Source organism: Lithobates pipiens, unplaced genomic scaffold (assembly GCF_037356315.1).
Source record: "Lithobates pipiens isolate NorthernLeopardFrog02 unplaced genomic scaffold, aLitPip1_a1.2 Scaffold_27, whole genome shotgun sequence".
Lineage (NCBI taxonomy): Eukaryota > Metazoa > Chordata > Amphibia > Anura > Ranidae > Lithobates > Lithobates pipiens.
Window position 1 is genome coordinate 213,930,280 of NW_027507788.1, and position 16,759 is coordinate 213,947,038.

A 16,759-nucleotide genomic window follows, 5' to 3' on the forward strand; every position below is an offset into this window, starting at 1 on the left:
TGTGGGTGAGAAGGCCTGGCTCGCAGTGTCAGCTCTAATTCATCCCAAAGGTGTTCTATCAGGTTGAGGTCAGGACCAGTCAAGTTCCTCCACCCTAAACTCGCTCAGCCATGTCTTTATGGACCTTGCTTTGTGCACTGGTCCAAATCATTTGGTGAAGGAGGGATTATGGTGTGGGGTTGTTTTTCAGAGGTAGGGCTTGGCCCCTTAGTTCCAGTGAAGGACAATTTCATGCTCCCAACTTTATGTGAACAGTATTGGGGCTGGCCCCTTCCTGTTCCAACATGACTGCGCACCAGTGCACAAAGCAAGGTCCATAAAAACATGGATGAGTGAGTTTGGGGTGGAGGAACTTGATTGAACTGCACAGAGTCCCGTCTTCAACCCGATAGAACACCTTTGGGATAAATTTGAGCGGAGACTGCCAGCCAGGCCAGCCAGGCCTTTGCGTCCAACATCATCACAAATGCGTTTCTATAAGAATGGTCAAACATTCCCATAGACACACTCCTAAACCTTGCTGACGGCCTTCCCAGAAGAGTTGAATCTGTTATAGCTACAAAGGGTGGGCCAACTCAACATTAAACCCTATGGACTAAGACTGGGATGACCTTAAAAAAATTTTTTAACCCATACTCATTGACCTAAAGTATAAGCTGATCTAATGTATACAAAACTCTTTTTAATTCTTGGATATAGTGGGAAAGGGTAGGAGCACCATTCTCAACTAGGATTTTGTGAAAGCCTAGGGTTCCTTCAGGGGTCCTAGGGGTTATTTGAACAACCAGCAAAGGGGAGAATTCTTCCCATTGACCACCAGTGTAAGGGAGCCCTTCTCTCACTGACCATCAATGTAAGGTGGACCTTCTCCCACTGACCATCAATGTAAGGTGGACCTTCTCCCACTGACCACCAATCCTTAGGAACCCTTCTCCGCTGACCATCAATGTAGAGGACACTTCACTGACCACCAATGTAAGGGGACACTTCTCTTGCCATTAAAGTAAGGGGCCTCTACACTATTCACCAATGTAAGAGGACACTTCACTGACCAACAGTGTAAGGGGACACTTTATAGACCACCAATGAAAGGGGATATTTTACTGACCACCAATATAAGGAGGGCACTATACTACCACCAAAGCAAGGGGACAATTTGATGACTGCCAATGTAAGTGCGCTCTACACTAATCACCAATTGAAGTGGATGCTTCACTGATCACAAATGTAATGGGACATGTCACTTATCAACCAAGGCAAGGAGGCTCTACACTGACTACCAATGTATGGGCAGCACAGTAGGGTCGTTGGTCCTAACCATGGCACTACCTGCCTGGAATTTACATGTTCTACCTGTGCGTGCGTGGGTTTCTTCCCACACTCCAAAGACATGCTGGTAGGTTAATTGGCTCCTGGCTAACAATTGGCCCTAGTATATGTATGTATGGGACCTTAGATTGAAAGCTCCTTGAGGCCAGGGAGTCATGTGAATGTATACTATATATGTAAAAGGCTGTGTAAATTGACGGAGCAATATAAGTACCTGTAATAAATAGGGGACACTACAATGACCACCAATGTAAGGGGACATTACACTAATCACCCTTGTAAGGTGACACTTTACCCACCACCAATGTAAGGGAACTTTTTTTGACCACCAAGGTGTGGGGCTCTACACTAACCACTAACGTAAGGGCACACGTCCCTGTTCACCAAAGTAAGGGCACAAGTCACTGTCCACCAAAGTAAGGGCACAAGTCACTGTCCACCAAAGTAAGGGCACAGGTCACTGTCCACCAAAGTAAGGGCACAGGTCACTGTCCACCAAAGTAAGGGCCCACGTCACTGTCCACCAAAGTAAGGGCCCACGTCACTGTCCACCAAAGTAAGGGCCCACGTCACTGTCCACCAAAGTAAGGGCACAAGTCACTGTCCACCAAAGTAAAGGCACAAGTCACTGTCCACCAAAGTAAGGGAACGAGCCACTGTCCGCCAATGTAATGGGGACATTTTTGCACTGACCACCAAAGAAACAATACAATTTCCTAGATTTCTTTTCTGACAAAAGTTTTTAATTAATTTTAACATTACTACTGAAAATAATTTTGTCATAGAGAGTGGTTGTCAAATACGCTAAGACACATTTCTTATTCTTTTACTAATTGCAATATGTCAGCCTACTGTTCACGCTAATCTACCCTGAGCTGTAGATATAGTAATTATTAGCAGGGGTTCACTGAGACCTGAGATTTAGTACAAGGTTTCTTTCATGTGAAACAGTTAGAAAAAGATTGGGTTAAAGCCTCTGGGCTTTTTTTTTTTTTTTTTTTTTTTTTGCGGTTTACGTTGAATATAAATCAACTTACTTCCTTTCCCAATGACAAGTGTTACAGGGACAGGAAGATGAAGCTACAGACAGCGATACAAACCTTCAAGGAGGTGGAAACCTTCACTGTATCCTAGAAATGTCAGGAATTTTTCTTTATCAACCTCGGGCTCCCAGCTTTTCAAGCACTACAACTCCCAGTATTCCCGTACAATTCCCAAAGGCTCTTCAGCTGCCAATGTACTATGGGTCCACCTAGCATCCCCTGCCAGGCCCAACACCCACAGGGTGAAAAGTTAGCCAAGCTGTGAATAGATGTACTTACAGTGACGGCAACCTTCCTCCCCGTTCAGCTGGGACCACCCAGGACAGCATTTATTCACAGTCTGATACTCCCGACTGTACACCTGGCGGTAGGTCGTGTAGTACGCCGTTCTGCAAGACAAAGTCAATCAGTAAATATAATGATAGAATATAAAAATGAAATAGAAAATGAAAATGAGTCTAACCTAAAAAAAAAAAAAAAAAAAAGTTTAAAGTTTACAAAGTTTTACATTTTTTTTTTTTTTTATTATATTAGAAACTAAAACACAATTTTGAATATTTTTAAATCCTAAATCCAGGCTATTTTCTTTGTTTTGGATAGCGTGATGAAGAAGCTGTTGGGTTTTTATGTCTGTGTTCTTACTGGGGAGATTTCCCCCCTTCCATGTTCTTTGTCACCGGGGCAAAAAAAAAAGTGTAAAAAAAAATATTTTTTTATTGTTTGGCATGCATTAGATAAATGAAATGTCACTGCTTTTTCAAACGTATACACTTTATGGGCAAATGTTTAAAAAATGTGGCCATCACACCTACCAAAGGTGTGAGAAACCATGAAATCAGGCAGAGACAGAAGTACAGTTAAATCACACTTGTTTAATAATAAAAGTAAAAAAGAACAAACGTAGTCAAAACATAGCCAAAGTTCAGTAACCGGAATGGATAGTCAGCCAAGCCAGAAGTCAGGGATCAATGTAGTGGAACAGCAAGCAGGATCTGGAGCCAGAAGAGATGTCAGCAAAGCAAGCCTTGAAAAGGATCGCAGGAGATCGTTTCTGTGATGTTGACCAAGGCGAAGGCAGAGTTCCTCAGGACCGGACGGCTTAAGTTGGCAGGACTGATGAGCAGGATATCATCAACAGCTGAGTAACTGTGGAGAGATAGGAGCTGGCAATTAGCCGACAGCTGAGTGGCCAGCTCAGAGAAGGAAGGGCTGAGCCCAGCCCTGACAAAGGGGCACTGTTAACCCCTTCAGGTCTGGAAGATTTAAACCCCTCCCCCCCCGACCAGGCCATTTTTTGCGGTACAGCATTGTATTACGTTAACTGACAACTGCGCGGTCGTGCGACGCTGTACCCAAATAAAATGTAGGTCCTTTTTATCCGACAAATAGAGATTTCTTTTGGTGGTGTACAAAAATTCTCTTGGCTGAATGGGTGCAAATTCCCAATAGGGGTTGAGCCAAACCCAAGTATGTTTGACTCATCCCTTCTGACTACACTTGAACCAATATGACTTCTAAGCTTAGCGAGAACTGTGCAAACCATAGCAGAACCTTCTCTGTATCTTTATACTTTCATCATAAACCACAAGAACAAAGGTTATTCCTCATTTTAGGAAAGTAGGCAGAGCCTTGCAAACTAGAGCGTCCCACAGAGTCATGACCTCAACCTTACTGAAAGCCATTGGGATGAATTGGAATGTTGGTTGCCAGCCAGGTCTGCTCATCCAACATTAGTCCCTGACCTCAGCTGAATGGGCACACAAACACAATCCAAAATCTTGTGGAAAGATTTCTAAGATGAGTGGAGGCTGTTACAGCTACAAAGGCTCAACCAACTCCAAGTAAATGCCTATGGTTTTAAAAACGGGATGTCCAACAAGCTCTAATTGGTGTGATGCTTAGGTGTAAACAAAAATAAGTCACTAAGGTGTCAAAGTGGAACTACTCCATCATAGGACAAGACTTGTGGTAGTGATCCATTCCAGTAACCGGTCAACTTGGGGTATGCAGTCCTTGACTGGGGAAATCCCTATAGCAACGGTAGGCAACCTTTTGGAAGTTGAGATCTACCTGGAGAAAGAGGGGTGGGGGGGCACTGGAGACTAAAAACAAAACAAAAAACCTTCAAGCTCCCAATAAAAAGATGTAGCTGTGGTGTTCTGTACCCCCTTCCCCAATACAGTGTCCTCTGTGCCATTCACATCACCCCCCCACCCCCACTGTAGTGTCCTATGCCCGCCATAGCAGTGTTCTCTGCCACCCTCCACCACAGTAGTGTCCCCCTACCAAAGAAGGGTCCTCTGCCCCTCCTTCACATCACCTCCCTGGTGTAGTGTCCTCTTCTCCTCCACAAAGTGTCCTCTGCCTCTCCATCCCCAAAGAAGTGTCCTCTGTCCACCCCCCTAGCAACCAATCACTGAGGCAACTCCCGCCCCCGCCCTCCATCCAGCACTATGCTGCCTCTCTCTCTCCGCTTTTCAGTGAACAAGAGTGGTGGAGGCTGGGGCGGAGGCAGAGCTGTGGTCACGATCCACCTGTCGGCTCCCTGCAGTCAACCAGTCAATCGCGATCACCGGCTTACCGACCCAAGCGCTAAAGTGAATGATAGGTTTTTGTAAACAAAGTTTTGCCCACATATATAGACCTCCCCCCCAACACAAAAAGCCTTGATACACTGTCTCCGAGACAGGTCTTCCCATCCGACATCAGTACCTGATCTCACAAATATTCTTTTTGGCTGAATGGGCACAAAATATCATGAAAAGCCTTCCCAGAAGAGTGGAGGCTACAGTAGATGCAAAGGGAGGCTAATCCCTAATGGGCACAGATTCCCATAGACACACTCCAAAATCTTGTGGAAAGCCTTCCCAGAAGAGTGACGGCTGTTACAGCCATATAGGGGGCCAACTCAATTCCATGGTTTTAGACTGGGAAGTCCAACAAACTCATATACACTATAAGGCGTGAAAGTCAGGTGTCCATGATCCTTTGACCATGTAGTGCAGGGGTCTCCAAACGTTCTAAGCAAAGGGCCAATTTACTGTCCTTCAGGCTTTAGGGGGGCTGAACTGTAGCTACTGGGTATAGAAAATCCCCTGAAATCAGTACCCCTTCGTGTGGTTTAATATGAAAAATAGTGATGGTGTCGGTAGGGGGAATGGTTCCCCATCATTGCTTTAATATGAGAAATAGTGATGGTGTCGGTAGGGGGGAATGGTTCCCCATCATTGGTTTTAATATGAATGGTGTCGGTAGGGGGAATGGTTCCCCATCATTGGTTTTAATATGAGAAATAGTGATGGTGTCGGTAGGGGGAATGGTTCCCCATCATGGGTTTTAATATGAGAAATAGTGATGGTGTCGGTAGGGGGAATGGTTCCCCATCATTGGTTTTAATATGAGAAATAGTGATGGTGTCGGTAGGGGGAATGGTTCCCCATCATTGGTTTTAATATGAGAAATAGTGATGGCGTCGGTAGGGGGAATGGTTCCCCATCATTGGTTTTCATATGATAAATAGTGATGGCGTCGGTAGGGGGAATGGTTCCCCGTCATTGGCTTTAATATGAGAAATAGTGATGGCGTCGGTAGGGGGAATGGTTCCCCATCATTGGTTTTCATATGAGAAATAGTGATGGCGTCGGTAGGGGGAATGGTTCCCCGTCATTGGCTTTAATATGAGAAATAGTGATGGCGTCGGTAGGGGGAATGGTTCCCCATCATTGGTTTTAATATGAGAAATAGTGATGGCGTCAGTAGGGGGAATGGTTCCCCATCATTGGTTTTATTATGAGAAATAGTGATGGTGTCGGTAGGGGGAATGGTTCCCCATCATTGGTTTCAGTTGGTGGAATAGTTCCCCAAGGGCAGTGTTTCTCAATTCCAGTCCTCATGGCCCACTAACAGGTCATGTTTTCAGGCTTTCCATTATTTTGCACAGGTGATTTGATCAGTTTCACTGCCTTAGTAATTACCCCAGCTGTTTCATCTGAGGGAAATCCTGAAAACATGACCTGTTAGTGGGCCATGAGGACTGGAATTGAGAAACACTGCCCAAGGGCCAGATAAAGGCAATCAAAGGGCTACATCTGGGCAGAATAGTTCCCCGAGGGCCAGAAAAGGCAATCAATGGGCCACATCTGGCTCCTGGGCCGCAGTTTGGAGACCACTGATGTGGTGTATCTTATGACCATCATCGGCCTTACTATCTGAGGTCACAAGGAGTGGTCTGTGTCCAGACTTAGCTGAGATTGGATAGGCCCATGTCTGTCTGTCTGAAGTAGTCTGTATTGTTTCCGCCTCACCACCTATTTTCAGCTTTATAAGTCGCCACGTGATATTCCACAGTGCGGAATAAGAGACCTTTGTGTTTGTCCTGCGTTGCATTCTGAGATGCTTGTTAATAATCAGCTTTGCATTATTGTTTTTACAGTTTTTGACATCTCCAGTTTAATGTCTGGGGTCAAGTGTACATGTTTTACCAGGTACATCAGCAGCACCACAGAGACGCTTTTCACACTGTCAGATGCTGTCAGCGGACGGCAGCGGCGAGATATGGAGAGGCTAAACAAAAGCCTTGTTGCTAAGAGGCTGGTATTTGAGCACATTGCCACCTGCCCTTTCCTGGTTGACGGCCCTGACTGGGATATCAAAACACAGAAAGGGCGCAACACCCTCTCCAGCTATCAGCTGATACCGGTTAGAGCAGATTAGGACCTCTCCTAATGCTGGCACATCAGTGTGTTGGATTATGTCTCACCAAATAAGAAAAGAAAAAAAAGTCCCCTGCATGCACCTATGTGAAAAAATCAATACGCAATTACAAAAACAATAGTGCTGCTGCTGAAATCTATGAGTGTGCCACCCACTCTAATATGCTAAAATACACACAACCCAAAATAATCCAGTGCCACACTTGTGTTTCACTGTGTATATACTAATAAATTATTATTATCATACAGGATTTATATAGCGCCAACAGTTTGCTCAGCGCTTTACAACATGAGGGCAGACATTAAAGTTACAATACAAATCAATACAGGAGGGATCAGAGAGCCCCCCTACTCATTGGAGCTTACACTCTAGGAGGGAGAGTCCAAAAAGGCTACAAAAAGGTAATAACGGTGGGAGATGATCTGATGGAGAAAGTAAAGGTGCAGTTGTTAGGTGTGGGTGGGATAAGACTTCTCTGAAGAGAAAGGTTTTCAGGGATTGTCTAAAATCAAGCAGAGTGGGAAATAGTCGGACAGCTTGGGGTAGGGAGTTCCATAAGAAAGGAGAAGCTTGGGAAAAGTCCTGGAGACGAGCATGGGAGGAGGTGACGAGGGAACTAGAGAGCAGGAGGTCTTTGTAGGAACTAAGGGAACGAGTAGGTTGGTATTTTGAGACTAGGTTAGTGATGTAGCTGGGGGCCGAGTTGTGGATGGCTTTGTAAGTTATTGTTAGTATTTTAAATATGAAGTCGTTGGGTGAGTGGAAATTGCAGTGGTCGAAACGGGAGATGATGACCAGGGAGTGAACTAGGAGCTTTGTGGTGTCATTGGTTAGAAGGGGTAGTATTTTGGAGATGTTACAGAGGTTGAGGCGGCAAGATTTGGAAAGTGTTTGGACGTGGGGCCGAAAGGAGAGTTCAGAGTCCAGGGTTACACCTAGAACCTTGGCATGCAGGGACAGGCTGATATTATACTATTGATCTTGAGAGTGAAATCAGGGGAAGGGGCACGTGGAGGAGGAAAGTTCATAAGCACAGATTTGGATAGATTGAGTTTGAGGAAGTGGTGTGACATCCAGACTGATATGTCTGTTAGTAAAGGAATGATATGCGAGGAGAGTAAGGAGTAAGCTGAGGGGTAGACAGATAGATCTGGGTGTCATGATATTGGAAGTCATAGGAGGCTATTACCTGACCCAGGGAGGATGGAGAATAAGAAAGGTCCAAGAACAGAACCTTGGGGGACTTCCGACAGAGAAATGGAGAGTAGAGGAGGAAGTAGAGTTGTAAGTGACACTGAAGGTGCCGTTGGATAAATAGTATGAGAAGCAGCAAAGAGTACAGTCAGAGACCAAAGGCGTGGAGATTTTTTAGGAGCAGGGGGTGGTCTACTGTGTCGAAGGTAGCAGAGAGGACTAGGAGTTCAGAATAGTGTTCATTGAATTTAGCCATTAGCAGATCGTTTGTGAGTCTTAGCAGAGCAGTTTCCACGGAGTGTTGAAGGCGGAATTTAGACTGAATGGGGATCAAGAAGGCTATTCTTGGTGAGGTGGTCGTTCAGTCTGTTGTAGACCAGATCTTCTAGGGGTTTGGATAATAAATATAAATATTCAAAAATTCAAATTTCATAAAAAAAATTAAAAAAAAAAATTTCCCTTTACACACACAGATCCCGGTGCTCGCTCGTTCACAAGCGATCGCAGGTGCCCGGCGGCAGGGCAGGACTTATGCCCCGTACACACGAGAGGGATTAAGTCTGACAGACCTCCAAAGGAGTTCCGACGGAGTTCCGACGGAGTTCTGGCGGACTTTTCGACCGAACGGACTTGACCACACACCATCACACCAAACTCCGACGGAGTCGAATGTGATGACGTACGACTGGATTCGACGTAGGAAGTTCATAGACAGTAGCCAATAGCTGCCCTAGCGTCGGTTTTAGTCCGTCGGAGTAGCACACACACGAGCGAATTTTTCGAAGGGGACCGGGTCCGGCGGAGTTCCGTCTGGAAAATTTGAAGCATGCTTCATTTCTAAAGTCCGTCAGACTTTTGCGAAGCTAAAGTCCGTTGCAGCCCACACACGATCGGATAGTCTGACGGACTCGGTCTGACGGACTTTGGATGTTGAAAAGTCCGCTCGTGTGTACGGGGCTTTAGGGTTGTGGGGGCCCCTGGGCTTGAGTCACTTTCGGGCCCTACCTTCTTTACATTACCATATTTATCTGCATATACATGCACCCCACGTTTAGGAGGGAAGTTTAAGGAAAAAAACGTACATTTAAACGCCCATCAATGCAGCCTTATCAGTGTCCATCTACAGTCTTGCCCATCCATCTGCAGCCTTGTCATTTGCAGCCTTGCCCATCCATCTGCATCCTTGCCCCAGTGTCATTTGCAGCCTTGTCATTGCAGTCTTGCCCCAGTGTCATTTGCAGCCTTGTCATTGCAGTCTTGAAGTTTAAAAATGGCGCCGCCAAGATACAGAATCCTGTGTATCTCGGCAGTTCTCGGCGGCTCTTGGGTCTTCTCGCAGTCCCGAGCGGAGCTGAGAGTAGCCGAGTGTACTCGGCTCAACTCACAGTCATGCCCAGTCCCTGTGTTATGTCCATCATAGGGCAGGACTGGGCGTGACTGTGAGCGGAGCCGAGCACACTCGGCTATGTATCTCGGCAGGGCCCGCGGGGCCCCCTATTGGGCGAGGCCCATGGGCTTGAGCACAGTCAAGCCCAATGGTAAGTCTGGACCTGCCCGGCGGCCAACGCGCCCTAGTGGTCAAAAGGCAAACTGAAGTACAGTTACGTAGTTTCAGCCAGGGGAGCCAACCTTCCACAGTACAACTGCAGCCGCTGGTCGGGAAGGGGTTAAATGATAGAGACAGAATATCAACCAAAAGTCCAGAAAAAACACACGATACAAATGTTATCAATTAAGTTGCAGTTCAGTGACTAAAATAAGTATTTGATCACCAAGCAAAACATTATTATTATTATTATTATAATACAGGATTTATATAGTGCCAACAGTTTACGCAGCGCTTTACAAGGGAGACAATACAGTTAAATACAAGAAAATACAAGAGAATTAAGAGGGTCCTGCTCAGAAGAGCTTACAATCTAAACCATGACTTAGTACTTGGTGGAGGAACCCTTGTTGGCAAGCACAGAAGCAAGATGTTTCTTCTAGTTGGTGATCAGGTTTGCGCGCATCTCAGGAGGGATTCTGGTCCTCTCTTCTTTCAAGATCTTCTCTAAATCCTTAAGGTTTCCTGGCTGCCGCTTGGCAACTCGAAGTTTCAGCTCCCGCCGTACATTTTCTATAGGATTAAAGTCTGGAGACTGTCTATGCCACTCCATGACCTTCTTTTTGAGCCACTCCTTTGTTGCCTTGGCGGTAGGTTTTGGGTCATTGTCATGCTGGAAGACCCATGACCCATCTTCAGTGTTCTGGATGAGGGATGAAGGTTCTCATCCAAGATTTTTCAATACGTGGCCCCGTCCATTGGCCCCTCAATGCGGCAAAGTTGGCCTTTACCTTTAGCAGAGAAACAGCCCCAAAGCATATTGTTTCCACCTCCGTGCTTGACTGTAGGGACGGTGTTCTTAGGGTCATAGTCAGCATTTTTCCTTGTAAGTGGGTAAACGTACAAAATCTGCAAGGGATCAAATAATTTTTTTCCCTACTGTATATGCCCTATACCTAAAGTCCCTGGGTATAATGCAAAATTGGGCTTAAAGCGGGAGTCTGCCGTTTTTTTTTTAAAGCCAGCAGCTACAAATACTGCAGCTGCTGACTTTTAAAATAAGGACACTTACCCGCCCAGCGCGCCCGCGATGTCGGCACCCGAAGCTGATCTCTCGATCGTCTCTCAGGTGCTGCCGCCGTCCATCTTGGGTATGGGAATCAGGAAGTGAAGCCTTTCGGCTTCATTTCTCGGTTCCCTACTGCGCATGCGCGAGTCGCGCTGCGCAATAAGGATGGTCCCCGCTGTCTCTGGGATCCGTGTGTTTCCCAGCAGGCAGCGGGGGGACTTTCGGAAAGGGGTGTACCTTCTGCAGAATCTACGCCGGAAGTGGGTGCAGATACCTGTACTGTACAGGTACCTGCACCCCCCTCCCCCCTGAAAGGTGCCAATTGTGGCGCCGGACGGGGGGAGGGTTCCAATGAGCGGAAGGTCCACTTTAGGGTGGAGCTCCGCTTTAACTTTTTGATTAACGTAGAAATTTCACATGTTGGTAGAATAACTCTTCTTTGATGGATTCCAAGCAGAAGCAATTTGCCCTCATTGAGTTTCTGATGAAGGAGGGGCGCAGTCTGTCTGACATCCATAGAACACTACAGAATGTTTACGAAGAGGACGCCATTGATAAGAGCAATGACATTGGTGACTCTGGTCAATGGTGTCACCTCGGTAAACATTCCGTAGCCTTCTGTGGATGTCGGCCCACCGGCACCCCTCCTTCATCAATAACTCATAACATTGATTCTGCATGGAATCCATTATTTACCTGCAATGACAAAGAAGAAGAGTTACTGTAGAGCACATGTGTCAAACACAAGGCCCGCAGGCTCCAAGACGCTCAGGGAAGAAAAGAAAAAAAAAAATCAATTATTCTTTATGGAGATGGTTCACATCTGCACTCCAAGTCGCCTGAAGCTCAAAATAGTTTTGGAGCTACTTCTGTAGCTTGACTCGGCCAGATTTCTGTGTTTTTGAAGCGTTTTCTTCTCCATGGAGATGCATTGAAACGTGTTTTTTGAGCGTTTTGTTCTGCTCAAATGCAATAATAAAAACTAAAAAATAATTGTAAATGAATAAATAAATATTAACTAAAATACATACATTATAATAATCATACAATAAATAAACGCATACATATATACATAAATGATAAACCCTAACTAAAAATAAATACATAAAATAAAATAAATAAACCCCTAACCAAAAAATAAATACACAAAATAAAATAAACCCCTAACCAAAAAATAAATACACAAAATAAAATAAACCCTTAACCAAAAAATAAATAAACAAAATAAAATAAATAAACCCCTAACCCAAACCAAAAATAAATACACAAAATAAAATAAACTCCTAACCCTAATCAAAAATAAATACACAAAATAAAATAAATAAACCCCCAACAGTAACCAAAAAATAAAGACACAAAATAAAATAAATAAACCCCTAACCCTAACCAAAAATAAATACACAAAATAAAACAAATAAACCCCTAACCCTAACCAAAAAAATAAATACACAAAATAAAATAAATAAACCCCCAACCAAAAATAAATACACAAAATAAAATAAATAAACCCCTAACCAAAAAATAAATAAACACAATAAAATAAATAAACCCCTAACCCTAACCAAAAAATAAATACACAAAATAAAATAAACAAACCCCTAACAGTAACCAAAAATAAATACACAAAATAAAATAAACAAACCCATAACCAAAAATAAAGAAATATATCGACAATAATAAAGAAATAAAATAAAGAAATAAATATAATACCCTAAACCCAACAACTCACCCTAACCCCTAACCTATAACCCTATCCTCTAACCCGACTCTAACCCTAACAAAAAATAAAAACAAAAAATTCTAAATAAACAAAATGCAATAATAAAAAATAATTGTAAATGAATAAATAAATATTAACTAAAATACATACATTATAATAATCATACAATAAACACATACATATATACATAAATGATAAACCCTAACCAAAAATAAATACATAAAATAAAATAAATAAACCCCTAACCCTAACCAAAAAATAAATACACAAAATAAAATAAATAAACCCCTAACCAAAAATAAATACACAAAATAAAATAAATAAACCCCTAACCAAAAAATAAATACACACAATAAAATAAATAAACCCCTAACAGTAACCAAAAATAAATACACAAAATAAAATAAACAAACCCCTAACCAAAAATAAATGCATAAAATAAAATAAACCCTTAACCCTAACCAAAAATAAAGAAATATATATCGATAATAATAAAGAAATAAAATAAAGAAATAAATATAATACCCTAAACCCAACAACTCACCCTAACCTTTAACCTATAACCCTATTCTCTAACCTGACTCTAACCCTAACAAAAAATAAAAACCAAAAATTCTAAATAAACAAAAGTAAATAAACTGAATGAACAAATTGATGAAACAGATAGAATTTTTTTTTTCTATCTGCTATTAAAAAAAAAAAAATCAAGTGCTCAAAAACACTTTAAAAATGCTGTACATTTACCACACTTTGTATTTAAGAAATGTAGCACCAGTGATATTTATATTTGTGTTGTAAATGATGGGATCTCGCCCCTTGCGAGTGTTCAATCAAAAAATGTATATTTGAAAAAAAAAAAACGCTGTACAAAAACAGGCAAAAACGCTCAAAAACGTGCATAAAAAGGGGGGATGTTTTTCAGGGGGTGTGTCTAGTTTATTTAGCATTTTTATTTTCAAGCAAATTTTGCCTAAATCTACAGAATCCCTTCATTCCTGACTAATCATGAGCGGCTCATGAAGCGGCGATAGGAGTGGCTGTCAGCAAACACAAGTAGACGGGGGAGAGCAAACACAATGTTGGAGGAGTGGAGCGTGCGGCCGGAATCATTGGCGTCCTCAACACAACACAAAACAACTATTTTCATCAGCTAAAAGTCGCCTCCGGATTGTTCTATCAGACTGCGATATTGTAAAATCTATAATCAGATATTGCTGGAATCAGGATAATGACACGCTGCACGTTCCCGGGAAGGACTCAGCAATGGCGACACTTTATTGTTGGATGAAATGGGATTCGACCCAGCCAACCAGAACGCTTATCTTCTCTAAAACCCGTCATTGTGTTCCTGCTACTCTACATTGCAAAAATAAAAACCGAACAATTGTGCTTTTTTTTATTTTTTTTGGAGGGCTGTTTTTGCAAAAAAATATTGAATACTGATAACTGCGTGCAAATAATGCTGAAGCTTATTCTGCTTGCTTTTTTACTTTCCCTCGCTCCTCTCTCCCCTCATCTGCATGCTAACGGCGTTTCTTATTAAAAAGTTTATGTTTCCATTATATACCTCATTGTTTAGATCTGGTGATGTCATCACTAGGACTCTGCGCTTCTCTATGGAGCGCTGCTGTTAGAAAATCACAGGGCCCAGCACACATAGCTGCCAACTGTCCTGGAATTTCGAAGGACTGTTCCGGATTTCGAAGGACTGTTCCGGATTTCAAAGGACTGTTCCGGATTTCAAAGGACTGTTCCGGATTTCAAAGGACTGTTCCGGATTTCAAAGGACTGTTCCGGATTTCAAAGGACTGTTCCGGATTTCAAAGGACTGTTCCGGATTTCAAAGGACTGTTCCGGATTTCAAAGGACTGTTCCGGATTTCAAAGGACTGTTCCGGATTTCAAAGGACTGTCCCGGATTTCAAAGGACTGTCCCGGATTTCGAAGGACTGTCCCGCATTTCGAAGGACTGTCCCGGATTTCGAAGGACTGTCCCGGATTTCAAAGGACTGTCCCGGATTTCAAAGGACTGTCCCGGATTTCAAAGGACTGTCCCGGATTTCAAAGGACTGTCCCGGATTTCGAGGGACTATCCCTGATTTGGAACAAAGTCCCTCTGTCCCTCTTTCCTCCTCATTTGTCCCTCATTTTGGTCTGATCTATACAGTTGTATATTAAATACACTATTTATCTTGTTTCCCAGTGCTAAACCTTTCATACAAATTCTTAATTTCTGCACTTGTAAATTCCTAAGAGCCAGTATAAAGGAATATTAATGGTAAAAAAAAAAAAAACACTTGTGGCTTTAACTAATCATTTTTTGTATAACTCTCCTTTTAGGGTGTGTGTCAGGGGGTGTGTCCTATGTCGACATACTTTAACTAATAGGTGTCCCTCGTTCCCAATGTAAAACGTTGAGAGGTATGCCCATGCAGCCTACCTGACAGGGCCCTCCCCCTCCCAATTTTTTTTGTTTGCATTCTTTGTTTGGGGGGCCTTTAGTGAAATATCGGGGGTCGAAACAAACCCCTGATGTCTCAAGTTTGAGACAAATAAAGGGACTGAGGACAGAGATTCCTCAGTCCTTTTCTCTGTGGCCTCAGCCTGACAGTGAATGAATGAAGCATAGTCACTGTATTCATTCAGGAAGGGCTGGTAAGCACGACATATTTATCGCACCCATCCCATCTCCATCTTGAAACATTCCCCTGTGTGCCCTCAGCAGCTGCTGCCGGGAGAGGAGGGGTGGGAAGATGGCAATGCTGTCGGGGAGGGGGGCACACAGGAAGGCCTGGAGCGCAAGGGGGTGGGGACTCAAATACCAATTCCCCCCTGCAGTGCAGCCGGAGGACGAAAAAGGAAAAGAAGCCGGCAGAGCGTCGGGGGGGGGGGGGGGGCACAAGAGGTGGCAATAAGGCAATACTGCCATCGTCCCTGCAGTTGCCCAGGCCCCCCTTTGAACTGAAGGAGCCTGGGACTGGTACAGAAGGGCAGGCTGTACTGCCTTATCAGCAGCCTTGTCTCTATGATGGCTGGTGAGAGGGGTCGGAAAGGTGGTGCGACAGCATCCTGCTGGAACCTTACACCAGCCATCATCTGCTGGCATTGCATAGAGAAACACAAGAGTCTTCAATCCTAATGCATTATTTCTATCTAGGCACCGGATTGGCTCTTAGGGATGGATTTTCAATGATTAATGGTGAAACTTTCCTGAAAAAGTATACTGTTCCTGTATATTGTGACATGTCATGAATTTATTTGTAACGTTACTGACAGGTGAACTTCAAGACCCGATAAAGATGCTTCATTGCCACTCTGGGAATTGTTACGTAGAAAGCGTTGGGAACAATTAGTTGTCTATTTCAGAATACAGAGCCGTGGATTTAGCTGCTGCTGAAATGAGACGTTTAAAGTGGTGCCAAGCGCTCGGAATTGCACCATAGAACTCCGCCCCCTCGCACAGGAACACTCAGCGACTGCCCTGGTATTATTCTTTACCCGGCCTATATATTAATCCTGATAATTACCAAAAAAATTGCAGTTCAAAGGGCGGATGGTAGACGTTGAGAACTGTTGAAGGGAATTGTTCTAAGGCATTCCTGAGCCTTTTCAACCACAAATAGAGACCTGGCCTTAAATGTTATTCTGTCTTCTCAGAGTACTTGGGCTCAAATGTACAGGTAATAGAATAGGAATCTGACCCACGGACACCTTTCCAGGGATCCCACACCACGCCTTCATCCATTGGAGCCATCACCAGCATACCCAACCCATCTCCAGTGATACCCCACCGCTCCTTCCTCCACTGGAGCCAGCAACTAAATGCCCATCCCACTGATACCCATCCCTCCAGTAATCCCCCACCACTCCTGCCTTCAACTGGAGGCAACACCCAAATACCCATCCCACTGATACTCACCTTTCCAGTGATACCCCACAACTTTTTCCTCCATTGGAGCCATCACCAGCATACCCTATTCACTGATACTCATCTCTCCAGGAATCCCCCACTGCTCATTTCTCCATTAGAGCCAACATCTAAATACCTGATCTACTGATATTCATCTCTCCCGTGATCCCCCAGGACCCAAAACCTAAATCCTCAATCCACTGATACTGACATCTCCAGTGATCCCCCGCTGTTCC

General features: G+C 43.8%; 1 protein-coding gene across 1 annotated transcript in view; it reads right to left on the bottom strand.

The window, feature by feature from the left end:
- Positions 1-16,759, bottom strand: part of MEGF6 (multiple EGF like domains 6) — a 531,150-nt gene that overhangs the window by 436,556 nt on the left and 77,835 nt on the right. The window contains exon 3 of the mRNA XM_077458226.1: positions 2,652-2,761. Within this exon, the coding sequence (XP_077314352.1) occupies positions 2,652-2,761 (110 nt within the window). The remainder of the gene's footprint in view (positions 1-2,651; positions 2,762-16,759) is intronic.